The sequence below is a fragment of the Tachypleus tridentatus genome, chromosome 10 (genome assembly GCF_004210375.1).
Source record: "Tachypleus tridentatus isolate NWPU-2018 chromosome 10, ASM421037v1, whole genome shotgun sequence".
NCBI lineage: Eukaryota > Metazoa > Arthropoda > Merostomata > Xiphosura > Limulidae > Tachypleus > Tachypleus tridentatus.
In genome coordinates this window covers 141,741,522-141,760,174 of record NC_134834.1, presented here as the reverse complement: position 1 = coordinate 141,760,174, position 18,653 = coordinate 141,741,522, and the positions used below count along the sequence as shown (strand labels likewise).

Here is an 18,653-nt window from a genome sequence, read left to right as displayed (position 1 = left end):
AAATGTTCAGTTTTGGACTTTTTATATCTACCTTTCAATATCTTTAAACCTAAACCAGTCATTCTGTACCAAATCACTTTTGATAAGAATGGGCATTACTTTACTTTCAATGTTTTACTCAGTATCACTTCAAATTATGGTGGGTTTATTGGTTCCATCAAAATTCATAAGCTCAGTATAAGATCCATGTGCTAGGTTTTCATCAAAAATAGAAGATTCAAGTATGTGCTATTTGTATAAAAGAATCTACAGACAAAAATATACATTACTGAAAAATACTTCTCAGGTTGATTTAAGGAAATTCTAGAGATTGTGCAAATAAAATATGAAACTCTAAAATTAAAATAGATAGAAGTTGTCCCTATCATGAAATTAGTGTTTCATGCAAATATTTTATTTTTAAAATAATCTGAACTTCTTACACAACACACTTTTCATATTTACTGAAAGATTGCTAATATTCATAAAGATACACATAATAAAATCTGAATTATAATATTTTCTAATTCTCCAATAGAGGTTTGGTCCATTGTACAAGCAACACTGCTAATGGTGGATGTGACAAATAAGCTCTTCAGGTTAAAGAAGAGTAGAAACATTAAAACCAGTCTTAAACAAAGGGAAATTACTAAGAAATGGTTTAAATAAAAGAACTTAGAAATTAATGAAGTTTATAAATAAACATTAATAACTGAAGGTATTATTGGTAATTTTTATAAATTCTGAAATTTACCAATAATGCAATGAGACATCTATTATTGTAATCTATCAATAATTAAATGTATCATTACATTCCTAATTGTGATTTGTTTCTTTTTAAGCACAATGCAAGTGTCTATGTAAAAGAAATAGTCATTTTCACAGTGTGCAATAAGTAGACATACCTGTTTTTAGTGCACCTCAGTGATGGTAGTGTATTTATAAATGATATGTGCAAAATGAAAAATGACATCTCTAAAAAAAATTATGCACATTTTTATGTATACATGCTAGCTAACTTGAGCACAGGCTTGATTCACAATGTATTGTCATGTTCAGTACTTCACTACCAGATAATGAAAACAGTTTAAACAAAGTTATTAGAGATGTACAGACAGAATACAACACAAGTGAAGAAATACACAAGATCATCAGTGAAGTCAAATGTGAAATACAATAGAACATCTAAAAGTACAGAAAGACTAATGAGAAAATTAAAGTTAAAAATACACCAATAAAGTACAAAAATACATTAATAATGTGCAGAAAGATCATAACAAGAAGGTAAATGAGTCAGAATATAATTTCAATCACAGAATAAAACACTTAGAAAAAGAACTATTAAATGAAAAGATCCACTTTCTGCATTTGCCAAAGAATTTCAACACAAGTCACCATTACCTACTAAATATGGTCTACACATGTTATCACTCCTGCTAAGCAATCTGTGATTACAAGATCTTTCTGAACTACTCCAGTCACAAAACAACCCAATCCAGAATTATTCTAGCCAGTTGAACATAGGTCAATTAATAAACCAATGGACTATGATGGGAAGGTATAATGGGAGACTTACTGTGCTCAGTTTGAAACAATATTCCAGAGCAACAAGTCATCTCTCTTCTTGCCCATCCCAAAGGGCCAACCAGTCTTGACAACATCAAGTAGCTTTTCAGCAGAAAACTGTAACAGCTATCAAGTATACATATCAACCTTGTTTTTTTGTTGTCATGCACAAATTTACACAATGGCTATCTGTGCTATGTCAACCATGGAATCAAAATCTGTTTTTCAGCAACACAAATTTTCAGACTTACCACTGAGCTACTCACAATCAGTCAGTAGTTTTATACAGCAGAATACCAAGGAGTGTGAATCATTCCATCAATAGGAGAGTTACCTGCAATACATAGTTAGCAGAAAAGGAGTGTCTATAGATCCATTAAAATTCACTCTGTACAGAATTGGCCAACACCAAAAAACCTGCACGAAGGAAAGATATTTCTTGAACTGTGCTCTTACTAATGTTATTTTGTAGAATATTTCTCTAATGTTATATCACACTCTACAAATATTGCTATATCACAAATAAGTTTTGTTGCACTGCAGATTATGATATAGTTCCAATACTATATAAGGACATGAGAATCAGGCTAAAGTAAATGGAATTGACCAATACTCCTGCTGTACTGTAATGCCTAACTCTAGAAGTTCCCTCATTTTAGATATAGATGCCAGTGATTTTGCAGAGGGAGTAGTTTTTTCACAAAAACAATAGAGAGGAAAATGTGGTTGCTTATTATAATAAGACAATAAATGCAAAAAAAAAAAAGATGGTACTGTGCATTCCAAAGAAGATACTAAGTGTTGTTCAAGCCCTAAGTCACTTACAACATTATTTACATATTGATACAGATCTCCAAACAGATCATGTAACTTTTAAAGTGAATGCTGAATTTTTTTAATGAAGAAGACCAAATAGCAAGACAGCTCCAAAAACTCCAAAAGTACAATTTTAATATTATACATAACTCTGGATGGAATCATGAATATACTGGTATATTATCTGAAAAATCATGTGTAAATTATGAGTGGAGAAAAATGTGTGAAGAGTGAAGCACAAGATAGAAAAGACAGCCAGTTTCATATACAGGCAAAATTTAATTTGAGATGTGACATCCACATCAAAAAATAATTATGTGATCCAACACCCAACTGAAAGTTGCTCAGGCAAAGGATAAAAGTTTGAAACTAATTATTCAGTGTCTCAAGAATAATGCAGAGAGACCCTCATAGTAAATCAATGCATCATACAGCTAGAAAATAATTATGCCTTGGAAACAGTGGTATTCCTCATGCTCATGAGAGGACCTATTATGTCAAAAATGGGAAGATACTAGTTATCTTCAAAATATGTCAACAATTGGACACTTCAGTGTTAAGAAGACACTGAAATTAATAAAAGATGCTTCTGCTATGTTTAGTGCTGAGAATCTGTGGAAAAACTGGTGTAAAAAACATGAACTCTTCTGAGAACCAAAATGGTCCAAAAACCACAAAAGAAAAAGCAAGAGCAGATACAGCAGTAGTGTGTTGGAATACCACTGGAGAGAGCTGCTATTGCTGTGCTTGACCCTCTTTCACAAAGTAACAGTGGAATTTGGTACAGCTTGGATGTGATAAATGACTTCACTGATAGACCAGAAGCATGTGCTATCCCTAAACTCTTTTGAGAAGACTCACATAAGAAATTTGTCTCAAGAGTTGGTGTTTCTATGGAGCTCCAATCAGATTAGAGATGAAATTCTGAATCAGGCTTGTTTGCAGAATTGTGTAAGTTGTACAATTAAAATGACTAGGACAATAGTTCTTCATCCCTCTTCTGATGGCATGATATAGAAATAGAATTGTGCATTGTTAAATCAAATACTCAAAGAATGTATGGTGATTTCAAGACAGAGAGTGGCTCAATCAACATGTGAGCTATTGCAGTTCTTTTGTACATGCTGAATTGTTTTACATTAGTCATTTGCAATGTATGCTTACAACAAATTTATGACAGTACATGTTTAAGTAGTAAAAACATTAATTTATTATTGTTACTTGAGCTGGATGTTGAATTACTTTCAATAGGTAATTAAAATAACCCATCAGTGAGAGGTATACACCATAGCAATACAAGTTAAATATTAACCAAATTAATACTGCACTAACTACAAATTAACATTTTCTTAAATCAAAAATCTATTTCCAATAATACTTACCTCCATTAACACTATAACTCAACTGCCAGGGTTTCTTCCTTTGCCCATCTAAGCATTGGTCTCATTTTTCTAGCTTGTTTCAGTCTTTTACACCCCACTTAATGACAGGATCTTGTACATCTTACTCAACATGAGTAAACATAACTAATCCAGTCTGGAATTATGAACACACATCCTTATATATGTAAAAACGGCTAGTATAGGTAGAGAAAACTCTATGTAGAGAAGCAAACAAGATCAAAACATTGTTTGTCCTCTACATAGAGTTTTCTCTACCCATACCAGCTGTTCTTACATATATATTTTTCTCTACAAGTTGGTTTTCTCATCATCACGGAACACACATTCTTACTTCCCAACTAAGTGTGTAAGGTAAATTCCACTTGTCTCCAAAATTATGGAAAGGATGTGGAACAAACTGTGCTCAACCAAGGACTCATGATGGGACCACTGTGTATTCTGGATAATGAGGAAACAGTAGGCCTTCTTCTGTGAAAAATGTACCGAATCAATATCAAACAAAAAAAGAACCATGCTTAATCCAACTGAATAGTTGACTGTCAAATCTGAACAAGTACTATGAGCATTCTCCTGCGTAGAATGGTGCTGCTCTTGCCAACATCTGGGGAAAACATCCAGCAATCAGGCCAGGAAAGCCCCCCAACTTTACCTAATTTTCCAAAAATGTGAAATATTCACTCTAACACTTTGATGGAAAACCTCTGTCTACCATCTCAGTGACTGAAAACCAGATGTGGTAAGAACTCCCTAGCTCTATTTGTAGAACCTGCATTGTAATGCACACTGAGAAATCCTCAAGAAAATTGTTCTGGAAACAGTGCAATAGGTGAACCAAGTTCCCTAAACTTTTAAAAGAAAACTGACCCAGATCTGTTCAACCTAATGATTGGCAGTGAAGGGCAGGATCATTTATGACAGCCCACGAATGGCAGTACAGCACAATATAGTAATATTACCCAGTCAACTTCTACATGTGGTCTTATAGAACACCTCATTTCAACAGAGCTTGTTACAGCCTGTACAAATTATACTACATTATTAGTTGCTATTGCACAATTGGTGGGATAAAAGCATACCTGCCTGAGCAACACTTACCACAGAGAGGGATCCTGTGAAAAGAAGTTGGAAACTATGAAAGGCAAAGAAGAGATAAGCATAGCAATGAAAATACTCACAAATCTGTATAATCTAGCATAAGTGGTTAAGATAGCTACAGGGGTTAGTCAAGCACCCCCAGATGAAGAATCTGCTGAATCATGCAAATAATGCAAGATAAAATAGTATAGAAGGTCTATATATGCCAGCCTGTACAATGTCCTTCAGCAAGCAGTTCAAACTGGTAGCTAAGGAAATAGAATTGTTAACAAATATTATTAGACATGACTAACAGAAGATTCTTCACCTACAAAGAGAGATCAGAATAAGTAATATAGAACAAATTTGTACCCACCTTGTCAAGGTAAATGGGAATAAATTCTTGGACACTGAATGATTTCAATGAATGAAATGTCACTATCTAACATCTCTAAAGACATTAGTTCAGGCAACAAAACTTCAAAGCTTACTCTCGATGGACATAATGAATGATCAAACTCTGATCAGTCTCAGAAATGAGAAATAGTGATAAGATGAATTGATGAAAAGTGTCTCAGGAAAAAAGAACAGGTTTGAGAACATAAGCAGAATGATAAAGCATCTTGTGGACAAACAGTAAAACCCAATATGACTGCTGATGTCTCTAGCTCTATAGCAACAAAAATAAACCTTCAGGTGAAGGTGATGCATGGCATATGCAAATTAGATTACAACTGAGTGTTGAAAAAGCATATGTAATGTAACTTTAATATACTACAACTAGTTGGTAACTGGAATGAATTGGAATAAGGATACAAAGCAACTAGAGGAAGTCAAAGAAATATTGTCTCAAGTATCAAAGAGTTGTTGACAAAACCATCTTATACAAGGAGACTGTAAAAGATGCAAAACACTAACAGCCAGGTTAAAAAAGAGTTATGGTTGGCACTTCTAATCAAAGATGGTTTGACTTTCTTTCCACACATCACTGTTGATGTGTGTGCCATTCCTGTTTTTAAATCACAGGACTAAGCAATGACTGTGACAATCATACTGCAATGCTAGAAGTTAAACCTCAATACTGTGTGAAGAACTGTATAACCTCATGCCTGAAGCTTGAGCTTCTGGATAGCCAGTTTTACCATGTCAGATCATGGCTGCCTCTACAGAGATAGCCAAAGAGGAAGCAGAAGAGGTGGGCAATTCCAGAGGTACTACAGAAACAGAAACCAGGGTGTAGATGCCTATTCAGTGCTATCAACAGGACCCAATAATTGGTTGAAACAAATCATTAGTATTACAAAATGAGAACCAGTCAATCAGACAACCTTATAATGTTGCATCTATTCTGTTGAGGGAATTTGTTTCAATAGATACAATTTTTCTATTACTACAGTTATTACCTGTGCAGCATAGCAAAATAGTACAAGGTGATATGACAGGAGATGTCCCAAGAAAGAATATTCAGGGTCTGATTGATTGATTGATTTAGTGTTTTGTGGCACAAAGCAGCTAGGCTATCTGCACCAAATGTCCAGTAAAAAGGTAAAAATAAATTAAATGTAGTAAAATACATAAAAGGAAATGAAGGTAAAACATAATTGAAAAACAGAAAAAGTATAAAACCAATGTTGACACCTAGTCTACAATGTTAGAGAGAAAGCAGAGTAAGAGAAGTTGTAAAAGACTTTCTCTAGCAAAATGGTAATGATCATAACTCGCCAGGAAGACTAACAGGTAAATACAAGAACCAACGTCAGTCACCTGAAGTTGGCCTTTCCAGTTCTGGTTCCGGGTTATGTTGACATAACAGCCATTATCAAAAGGTAAAATAAGAAAAGTGTTAAAAGACATATAGCCAAATCATAATAAAAATTAGCCAAATGTCCTGTAAAAAGGTAAAAGTAAAGTAAATGTAGTAACATTTGTAAAAAGAAACAAAGGTAAAAACAAAACAGCAATTAAAAACAGAAAATGGCATAAAACCAATGTTGACATCCAGTCTACAAAGTTGTAAAGGACTTCCTGTAGCAGAATGGTAATGATCATAACCCGCCAGGAAGACTAACAGGTAAGTATAAGAATCACCGTCAGTCACTTGAAGTTGGTCTTTCTTGTTGTCCTGGTTATGTGTCATTATGGCCAGTACTAAAAGGTAAAGTAATAAAAGTGTTAAATGACATGCAGCAAAAGTGTAATAACAACTCACCAGGATGACTAACGAGTAGTTCAAACAGCAGTGTTAATCACCTGAAGTTGGCCTTTCCAGTCCTGGTGTCGAGTTATTTAATGTTCTGGCCAGTTTACAATGTCAAATTGAACTAGAGAGATTGAGACTCTGAAAAGGGAACCACAATTAAAAAGGTGTAATGAATAAATATCAAACACTTAAATGAGGTTAAAAAGATTATTGGCCATTAAAAAACTAAAAACTTTATCAAGGTGGACAGTGTCACCATCACCAATAACACTGTCCAATGTTACAGACAAACCCTGGGACAAAACATGTTTAAAATAGTGCCGTCATTGAGAGTTGTAATGATGGCAAGAAAGTAAAATGTGGCTGATAGTGATTTGAATGTTACACAAACTACACACTGGTGCATCAGTTGCAGATAAAAGAAAATGATGAGTCAAAAAACTGTGACCATTGCATAGTCTAGTTAGAACAACTTCCTCCTTCCGAACCTTACGGAAGCTAGATGGCCAAAGCCCAACGTAGGGTTTTATTTGAAAAAGCTTGTTGTCACGTTTTTCACTCCAAGTGAACTGCCAGCTGGCATGGAGCTGAGCCTTGAATACAGGACCATAGTCCATATACGGAATAAGCACAGTGGTGATAGTGCCAGAGCAGATAGATTTAGCTGCCATGTCTGCAAGCGCATTCCCACAAATACCAACGTGGCCTGGTATCCAGAAAAACTGGATTGAAGTAGCTGTTAATGAGAAATGGGCCAGTCAGTTTTGAATATCAGCGAGAATACAGAGTCTGAAAATGAGGAGTAGCCTTGGACCAGGTGGCCCTTGATATGAAATGCAAAACATCACCATGGAATTGTTGGAGTGATGCTTTATGATTTTCCCTTAATAAGTACAGACCATGAGTCACCACCTCTTTAAGAGCAAGAAGGACTAAAATGTTGTGTAGTAAGCCTTGTTGTCCATGCATAGGCCTTGGAATTCCTAACTGTTGCATCCCATCCCTGAAGTGAGACATTCGTGAAGAGAAAATCTCTGGATGAGGTGGTAGCAGAGATACCCATATCTTAGGAGTGTCCTAACAATCCTTCAAAACTGAAGACTGATCCTGAATAAGGAAACTGGTGAATCCAGTGAATTGATGTTTATGTATATAATTCCTTAGTCTAATTAAGACTATTGAAAGGATATCCTGTGTACTTATCACAGAGTCATGAGGGATTTCAGTGTTGTCCACATTCCCAAATGAAACAAAACCATCCATGTAGTGCGAGAAGAGGTGAGTGTTTTCTTATAGCTATCTGCTAAGTCCATTGAGGGGAACTGAACCCCTGATTTTAGCATTGTAAATCCATAAACTTACTGCTGTACCAGCAGAGGACAGAAGAGGTGAGTGAAAGTGGGGCTTTCTGTTCCATAGCAAAGAGCTGGGTAGGAGTTAGTTGACCCTAACTGAGATATATCACAGAGAAAAAAACCTGTATTGACAACATATTGAGTCAAAACAAGAATAGATGTTTCAACTCTGAGAATGAACCCTGTCTTAGTTGTTTCTGAAAATAGAATCCAGGAATTGAGGAGTGAGTCATTTGTGAATCTTAAACAATCTAGATTTTGACACTTATTATGAAAATCAATGACTGGACACCAAATTCCTGTCTTCTCAGGCCTAACAGCCAAGGGGAATAAAACCTCAAAATTAATAGCATGATCCTATTTCTTTTTTCCACCAGACCCCAAAACAAAAAAACTAATAGCCATAGAACTAAGTCTCAAAATCCAAATATTTGCAGCAGAAGGAAATCCTACAGACTGAATGGACAATGGTGGTGAAGAATGGGTTCCAATGTACCAAGGGGCTGATGTCAGGGATTCAAAATGTTTGAACAGGAGTGGAGTTTTGACACACCATAAGAGCTGATGAAAGTTAGATGCCAATGACAACAATAACATGAATGAATGTAGTAGCTAACAATAGAAAAAATGTGCATGCTAACAAAGGTTCCAGCTTATCATCAATGAAGGTAGTGATCCTGAGGGTTGTAACATCTTAGACTTACTACCATCTCTCCAGGAAGCAGTGATTTATGCAGGGCAATTACAAGTACCACCTTAGAACCCCCTAATTTTGAGGAGCAGATGTATTACTTGAGAGTTAGGATATACTTCAACCTGGCAGAAGTGGGCTACAAAGCATAGTTCTTACAACCATGGCAGATAAGGCAAAGCTGTCCCTTTATGTAACTTAGCAATAAACCTCCTGCGTGAACCACAATATTCGTGGATGGACAGAAAACTAAATATTTGTTCTTAGGCCTTACAGTGAGCAAGTGCACATTCAAAAGCAACTGGTGAAAAACTTAAAACATCACATTCTCAAAAGATCAACTGAAAAGCAAATTAAAAGCAGCCTATCTAAAAGTGACCTCCTTTCTTATTTCTTTTAAAAACTGTTCACATTACTGTTGTTTAGAACACTTTGTCAGATATGTTTTGTCACAGTAAAAACACCATTGGACTATCTGTTATGTCCACTATAAGGAACTGAATCCTCAATGTCAGTATTGCAAGTTTTAAACTTATCACAATAAGTTTATCCAAAGGAGCTCTAAAAAGATAACAGAATTTAAAAAAGAAGGTATAGCAAATACATTATCTCCAGAAGGTTTAGGATTATCCTAAATTGCAGCTGTACTGAATATACATCTCCACCTCACTATGAATAGGACCACTGAGAGTCTAAATTCAGAGCAACTCTCCAATGCCCAACTGTTCTATGCAGGCATGCCAAAGACATTTATGAAAAAAAGAGGAAAAGGTATATAGCCTGGCGCCAGAGGTGCCACAGCGCGGCGCAGCCGGGCCTGACTAGGGGAGACCGGGGGCATGCCCCCCTGGGAAATTTTTTAAAAATTGATGCTATTTGGTGTGATTTGGTGCAATCTGGGACATAATTTCTTTATGTTTTTTGACATTGCAATGTTGGCAAAGTACACAATATATATCATATAAAATAACAAAAGGAAATTAAAAGACTAAATCAAACTAATAAAACTATAACTTTCATTTACAGTTTTAGCAGATTGATTTATTCTTTAATTTGCATTCATTTTAGAAGATATATCAAAATATCTAAAATTAACAAATAAAATAAAAGTAAATAAATGAAATTTAAGATTGTTTATTTGCTATTTATTCAGTTTAATTTTTTCTAAATCAAAATATATTAGTAATATGAGTTAATAAAGCCAAAATAACTCAGTAAATATTTCAAATACAAATCATTTCATTATTATCCTTTTTGTCATCAATAACATCATCATCATCAACTACTGGTATGCAGCCAATTAAATGTTTTACAGTCATTGCCAATAACTACTTCTCTGCTGCATATATTCCAAACAATTTTCAAATCACATAAAATTACTCTTTTGACTAATCATGACTACCTACAGTTCAAATTGTTCATCTATGCAATCTTGTCATTATACTACTGGTACCTTAATGTCAGTGAATTTTCCATTCTTTCACAAATTGACGATACAAACTAAAACAGCATATGAAGGAAAGCTATGACATTGCTTAAAAATTCAACTACTGATATGGTTCAATATTAAACTACTGATATCAGTGATATGCCTCAGAAATTAAATTTTGTACAGTCACTGACATCAACAACTACTGCTCTGCTGCATGTATTACATTAAAATTTCAAATTACTTAAAATTACTCTACATGACTACCTACAGTAAAACTTGTTCATCTATACAATCTTGTCAGTAAATTACTGGTACCTCAATATCAGTATATTTTTCATTCTTTCACAATACAAACTGAAACAGCAAATCAAGGAAAGCTTTGACATTGCTTCAAAATAAAATTAATGATATGCTTTAAAATAAACCACTGGCACTGTATGCTGCAGATAATAATAAAATGTTTTTTCAGTCACTGATATCAACTTCTGCTCTTCTGCATAAATTACAGTCAAATTTCAAATCACTTAATTTCCTTTAATCAATCTTGGCTACTTTCCTCTTTTTCGAGACAAGGGTTTCCAGTGCTCTCTTCCGAGCTTTTTTTCTCTCCTTCTCTGAATGGGCAGCTCTCTGTGCCTCTGCGGCTTTCTGGACTTTTTTTTTAGCCAAGGTGGCTGGGCCAGATTTCACAGAACCATAGGCCTCAAGCCTTTCTGCCCTTTTCTTCTGATTCTCCCTCAGCTTTGAGGTATACTTTGAAGCTGCTGATCTAATGTCCTTACACATTCTCTTGTCTACTACAGGATCAAAATGAACATCTTTCCTTTTAAACATTTCAATTGCTGTTGTTTCTTTGGAGCGTAGAGAATATTTTATCGTCTGGTATGCACACGATACCAGACTACGAGACCTGCAACAAGACTGCCTCCAAGATGGCGGTCAGATTTTATTTTTCTGCAATAAACATTGAAAAAATACGATTTCTCCTCAAAAACCACCTACCCGGCCCCCAAATCACTCATATTTTCTCCTCGAATTTACACGAATCTCGTGGGTGATCGCTGGCCGTTTGAAAACCGCGGGAAATCCGCGTTTCAGCGGAAAAATGGCACGCATGTCTATGATGCTAGATATCAAAAATGAATAGGAGAGATCTGAACTGCCTGTGTGCCTAAAATAATGATCTGGGAATTCATACCATACTTTGGCTTGATAACAGAAATTTTTATTTATAAAAATCAACTAGATAACATAAAAAATGCTAAAAGTATCTCCAAAGATCACAGCACTGGGAAACCCAGAAGTGATGCTTTGTCAAGAAAAAGTGATAATATTATCTGAGTAAGTGACTTATTCACAGTACCAGGATAGTAAGTGCATTGATAGAGGTGTTGAATGTCACAAGACAAATATAATCAAGTGAAGTATAAATGAATGGAGCATGCAAGAAAAAATTGGACCAATGGTTAGATGGGCAAAGGAGGAAAATGGCAGTAAAGTAACAGCTGTAAGTGCAAGAAGTAAGTAAGTATGACTTGAAATCAAAGTTTATTTGCCAATTATCTGTCCAACCTTCCAACTAATCCAAGTCATTCTGTAATACCTAAGTATCCTCAATACTGCTATAAATATTAGAGTTTAATGTCATCAGCACATTGTACTTAACATTCCTAAAAAACATACTAGATTAATAAGACAAGGTTTCTCTTTGGTAAATCTACATTACTTTCATTTATGATATTTCAGTAAATGATTTAGAAGAGCTTCTTATCATTTTTTATGTTTTTATAATGTTCAATAATTCACAACAGCTCTCAAGTGCTAGATGTGTAATAGTATTTTTAAAACCTGAGTAACAAACATTTCATGAGAGTTCAAATAACACAAATAACTTTTGAAAGTGTATGATGGACATATAAGTAGAAACTTGGCTTGTAAAATATTGTGATGCAACATTCTATGGAATTAATGTGCTTGTGCTTTCAAATTTTTAATGATGTTAAATAGACAGGAAGTTAAAACAAGATTTCAAAATAAGCATATATAAAAGATTGGAATTCACTGTTAGACCCATCATAATGTTAATGATAAATGAAAAAAAAATTTAGTTTATCAATTTACTTAATGAGAAATGTAGGTAATACACCACCTTATTAACATTTGACAATCTGCACATAAGTTAGCTTAGCTTGCATTTTACTCCCAAAACGTGAAATTGAAGGTAACTCTTTTCACTGTTAATAAAATAAAAAGAACACAGTAGGTAAATATATCTAGGATAAACATATCAGTAACTTTATTTTCATATTTAAAAGCATTTATAGAAAGATACCATTTAAAATCTCACCTTCACGAAAAGCACATTTCTCTTCTGTAGTCATCTCTGAGGAAACTCAAGATGATATAAGATAGCTTATCAAGTTAAAAGCTATCTAATGTATTGATATACTAGTAATTTGACATCAGTTAAACATTCCAAACCTAAGGTACAAACAAAAATGATAATCAGCAATTAATAACACAAAAACAACAAATTCAATCTATTGAAACAACCTTCTTATAAAAATTTTTAAATGAGAAAAATCTAGAATAAAATGTTGCATAAAACTAATGTTTATTGGTTTAGGAAAAGTTCTTATAAAAAACAATATTGCAGACAACAAAGTAAACTTTAGTCATTGAAATCTTTCCATGAAAAAAAGTAAAAAAAATTAAATATGCCCTTCACTCTCCTCTCAAACTTGTAAAAAGCCACCATCACTGTCAATGTTCTTCATATCATAAGCTAATCATCTGTTACACCTTGTTCATACCATCATATTCTTAAGATGAAATCACATTTATTTTATGTTATTTCATCACACACCACCTATGTTGTTTCAGCAAAACAGCAAGTCATATGGTTCTCTCATAACCTATATTTTCATATCTACATTTTGTGCCAGCCCTATTATTTAAGGTAATAGAAGCAAACCAAATGAATTTAGACAAAAAATATGAAGCTTTCATGTTTTAATTCTCTGTAGCTTAACACTGTTGCACTTGTGCATTCTTCAGTAAATCAAAAGAATAAAACTACTGGGTACCATCTGAAAAATGTTTTTGTCATATTTTGCATGAAAAACACTTTTTTCAGTTTGCACCCATCACTATTATGTACTTTTTTTTTTACATTTAAAAACCTATTAATCCATCTAGGCCATTCCTAAACTATCAAAAATATAAAAAACAACTCAAAGCAACCTTTATCATAAGCTAACCATCTGTTACACCTTGTTCATACCATCATATTCTTAAGATGAAATCACATTTATTATGTTATTTCCTCACACACCACCTATGTTGTTTCAGCAAAACAGTAAGTCATATGGTTCTCATATGGTTCTCTACATAGATTAATCCATCTAGGCCATTCCTAAACTATCAAAAATATAAAAAACAACTCAAAGCAACCTTTATCATTTTAATATTTTTGAAGCCTTCCCTTAAAATTCCTCAAATTTACTGTTTCCATCACACCTGATGGTAATCCAATTCAAAGCTAACTGTCCTTTTTGAAAAATAAAAATTGAATTAGCTGAAGATGATTCTTATGCTAACAAAACTTATATTTGTTTCCCTAGACCTATCATTTCTGCCATTAAGTATGAAAAAAGATATGTCAGCATTATTATTTCTATTTACAAAACAATTTCTGAGATCTTAGTCTGTTCTCATATAACAACCTTTCCATCCTAGCAGCAATTCATAGAACCCTTTAACAATTCAATATCCTCAATGTGACCAAAAAATTCCAATTTGGTGGGACAGTTTTATTTTAAAACTGTCTCCCAGAAACTTTGGTGGTTACTTCAATGTCCCACTTTGGGAAATAATGAACTAAAATGTCCTGCATTATCAAAATTAATACTGCTAAGCACTATCATACTATGACTGCAAACAGGATTTGCATGTTTAAATGTTTTTTTTCATATTTTCATGTTTAAATGCATAATTGTATACTTACTGAGGATGTAATAACATGAAATTAGCACACTGTCTCAAAGCATTGTTAGACACTAACCACTGACCTTTGTATTATAAAAGCCTTGAAATATCACGTTAGCATTCAGTACAAAATACTATTGTTATAATTGACATAACAATACTAAACTAGCTAGCTTTGTTTTGAAAAATGTCCTGCATGTCAAAAACATTGACATTTTATTTTCAACTCTGTAATATAAATTTTTGCAGACTATATTAGTCTACATAGTTATTACTGTAACATTTCATTTTCAAACACACTATCAATACATCAATACCTTGCTCAAAATTCTGTTACATAATTCTAATGTCTAGGTTAATTATCATTGATTATCTAGTATTTTTCAGGAATGACATTCTTTGTGATATATCTTTTCAAAATGTACTCTTGATTTATTAAAGATAATAATATCTAATGGAAAGTATAATAATATAGTATACAATTTTTATTAAAAGAAGTTTTAATTATTTTTAATGCAACCAACTTTTTTACTCATCAATAAGGTGTTCCATTTTGGACTCCACAAAGTTTGATTCACTTTAAATATCCTTCCTAAGGAGACAGCCAAGACTAAACACAACATCCCAAATGTGGCCTACCAGTGACCTATACAGAATTTCTGTAAATACAATCTAAACTCCTACTTAGATGGCTGAAGGGACAGACTAGTCAACCAGTACAACAAAATTTTCTTCCTCCTTAACACATTAAGGATTCCTTCCTATCAAAATATATTTATAATTTAAATAACAATAACTCACATCCATTACTTTGAATTTATTACAATTAACTCAAACATTTATTTGCCTGTCTTACCAAATAATCTAAATCCTTTCATAAGATAGTAGCAGCATCCTCACAGCCAACATATGCAATTATAAGTAACTTATTGATCATTCCTTTATCTATGTTACTGATACAGATCAAAGATCCTAATACTGAGCTTTGAGGTACCCCACTTGTGACTTTAATCCAGTTTTAATGAACTCCATTTATAACATCCCCTTTTTTTTTCCATCTATCAACTTTTCCAACCAATGAGTCTTTATCCCTTGTATCTTCAGAGGTAATTTTTTAACATATCTTTTAAGTGGTTGGTACCTTGTCAAATGCTTTCTGAAAATCCAGTTACATGAAATCCACAGCTGTACCTTCATGTACATAGACATTAACTTCTTCATATAATTTCATAATGTAAGTAAACCAAGACTTTTCCCTTACTGAAACCAAAACAAAGCATTGTTTATTAGACTTTGATAAACTTTATCCACCACTCATGTAACACCAATAGACTATAATTACCAGAACAATTTACCTTGAAAAGAGGAATAGCATTAACCTACTTTTAATCTTCTGACACCTGCTCACTATTTAGACTTACAAAAAATAGTAGCAAGAGGCTTACATATCCAACTCTTTCAAAATCTTTGAGATAATATTCTCTGGCCTAGGCATTTTATCATTAACTTCTTAATCTTTCTTAACAAGCTCATAATTAATGTGATCATCTTGTTTCCATTCAGTGACTGATCAGGACATAAAATGTTGCTTAAATCTTCATTGGCAATAATTGCAAAAAAAGCAGAATTTAATAACCCAGCAATTTTTGTGATCCCACCCTAATATGTTGTTTTCTTTTAATGTATTTAGAGAAATGTGAAATTTTACATTTTGTCAGCCTTTTTATTCATGTACCCCTTTTGACTATTTAATTTTATGTTTCAGCAACATTCTTAACCTTTTTCTCTCTAAGTTTCCAATTGTATTAGTCAATTTAAACTTCTTCAACTTATGATGCTTTTCTTTAATGTTATTACTTGTACATTTTATGAGACAATCTTTTTTTTTTACTTACAGCCACTTTTTTTTTAAAGGAACATATCTCTTTTGAACATTTAAAATTTTACTTTTAAAATTTTTACACAGTTAACCAGTATCTCCCATTGATTCAGTCACCCAAATCACAAGAAAGAATTATTGATTTTTTTGAAATTTGTAACCAACCTCTCATTATTCTTATACTCTCTAAGTTTTAAAAATAATATTCAATAGATCAATGATAATTTGAACCCAGATTTATTTAATCCCCACATTCCAAACTAATTTTACATTAAAAAGTTAACAACAAATCTAAAACAGCTTGTTTCTTGTAGGTTCCCTGATTAATTGGTGAAAAAAATCTATCTCATAGTTTGGTTAACATTTCCTAATCCATATGCATGAAATAAAGAAAAATCATCCTATGACTTCATTAACCTCACTGTAAAGTCTCATTACTTTTACTGGTTTTCATTAAAATTCTCCCCCCCCCTATAATCGCAAACAGAAACCCAAATAGATGTTTCGCAAAGGCCACAAAGTTGTTTACTATGTTCAAATTACCTTAATATATATTTTAAAAAAAAGTTCTTTTTTTAACTAATTCATATTGAGGTTCTCAATATCTGTTCTCAATATTGAGGTTCTCTTTGAATCCCACTCAAAATAGGTTTAACATCCTGATCTGTAGTTCACTTTACATACAGATCAATAACTCCATTATTTTGGAATATCAATCAATCCTCTATTCAACAAAGAATATATGTGTTTTTAATAAACTGCAAAATACTTTCAAATACCACTCAGAAAGTCAACTGTTGTTTTGAGGATATCATCCAGCTTCCTACATTTTGAACTATAAATAATTTTATCTTTGCCACATTGACTGAGAGTTTCAAACTTTAACACATCCAAGATCTTCACTTTTAACAACAATGTTCCTCTATTAAATAACTTTAATTTATAAGTAGTACTGGAGTAAATTTTTGTACTGTAAAAAGTTGTAATCATACCAGCACTAAATAGTATCTACAGGACAAGAACTAAATAAAGCATTACACATATGAGTCCTACCTCCTCATTACCATGAAAAGATCAGTAATAATTATTTAGCAAGCATTCTTAATATTGTACAAATTATGCTATACTAAGTTCATATTTGGAAATTAATACAAAAAGTGAAGCTGTAATCATTATACTACTTCTAAAGTTTGTATGTATAGTACCAAATGAGAAGTATCCAAAGTAATTGCTTTTACTTTTAAAATAATATGTTCTATAACAATTTTTTTTCCTTCTGGCCCACAGATAAATATGTTTTCAATTCCTTCTGCAAATAAATATATCAGCTCTTCCCAGCCACCATTACATAGATTTTAGAAATGGTTTCCTTCCTAATAGTAATACTATCAAAATTATTGCCACAAATGACAAACAACTATCATAAATGTTTTAAAGATTAAAGTGACCTCAAAAGCCTAAGGTACGTGATGAATCACAAATTTCCAAAAGAAAACTGGATTTGTTTATCATCGCACTTTATATTTAGTCTTCGCAAGCTTTATCATTCACTTTTTTAAAATTAATTAAAGCTCGCAATTGCAAGTTCTATGAGCATTCCGACTAAGTTTTGTGAGACAGTACATACCATAAACATTTTCGAAAATCAGGTAAAGTAAACATAATAGTAAATACGGTCACATCAAATTACATGCATTTTAATTCTAATAGAATAAGAAATCTGATAATCGAAATTACAATATACGACTCGAATATGCACCAGCAACCATATTTACATTTAATGATTTATTACAACCGAGCAGGAACATGTATTCTTAAGACTGCTGGTGTGAGTATTAAAACTTTAAGTTAAATAAAGTACAGAGCAACGTTTCGACCTTTTTAGGTCATCTTTGTTAACTTGAAGATGGCCTAAGAAGGTCGAAACGTTGTTCTGTACATTATTTTAATTAACGTTTTAATACTCATACCAGCAGTTTTTAGAATACATTTTTACTTCAAATAGGTTTCTTGTTATCATGAGCTGGAACACAATTTTCCAGGAAAAATATAAATTCTCTACATACCTGAATGAGCTAATACTAATAGTACTACTAAAGATAAGAACTAATGCTTAGATGACAAACGTTAAAATAATCTCGTTGATTTTTCTTTTCAATTCAGAAAACACGACTTGCATCAGTTTAAAAGGTTATCCACGTGCAACAGATGTAATTAACCTTCATTAGTTAAACACCGCCCCGCCACCTTTTGGCCTGAATAAAAACTATT

General features: G+C 33.0%; 1 protein-coding gene across 2 annotated transcripts in view; it reads right to left on the bottom strand.

Annotated features, from left to right (window-relative positions):
• Positions 1 to 18,629, bottom strand: part of LOC143230471 (urease accessory protein UreG-like) — a 52,040-nt gene extending 33,411 nt beyond the window's left edge. Inside the window, exons 1-2 of one of the 2 annotated variants that reach the window (XM_076464100.1) lie at positions 18,449 to 18,629; positions 12,864 to 12,997 (exon numbers count right to left, since the gene is read on the bottom strand). In XM_076464100.1, the coding sequence (XP_076320215.1) occupies positions 12,864 to 12,897 (34 nt within the window). In that variant the 5' untranslated portion in view covers positions 12,898 to 12,997; positions 18,449 to 18,629. Of the gene's footprint in view, positions 1 to 7,047; positions 7,177 to 12,863; positions 12,998 to 18,448 lie in introns of those variants that run through there. The other variant, XM_076464102.1, reaches the window with a different exon arrangement.
• Between the last annotated feature and the right edge of the window lie 24 nt (positions 18,630 to 18,653).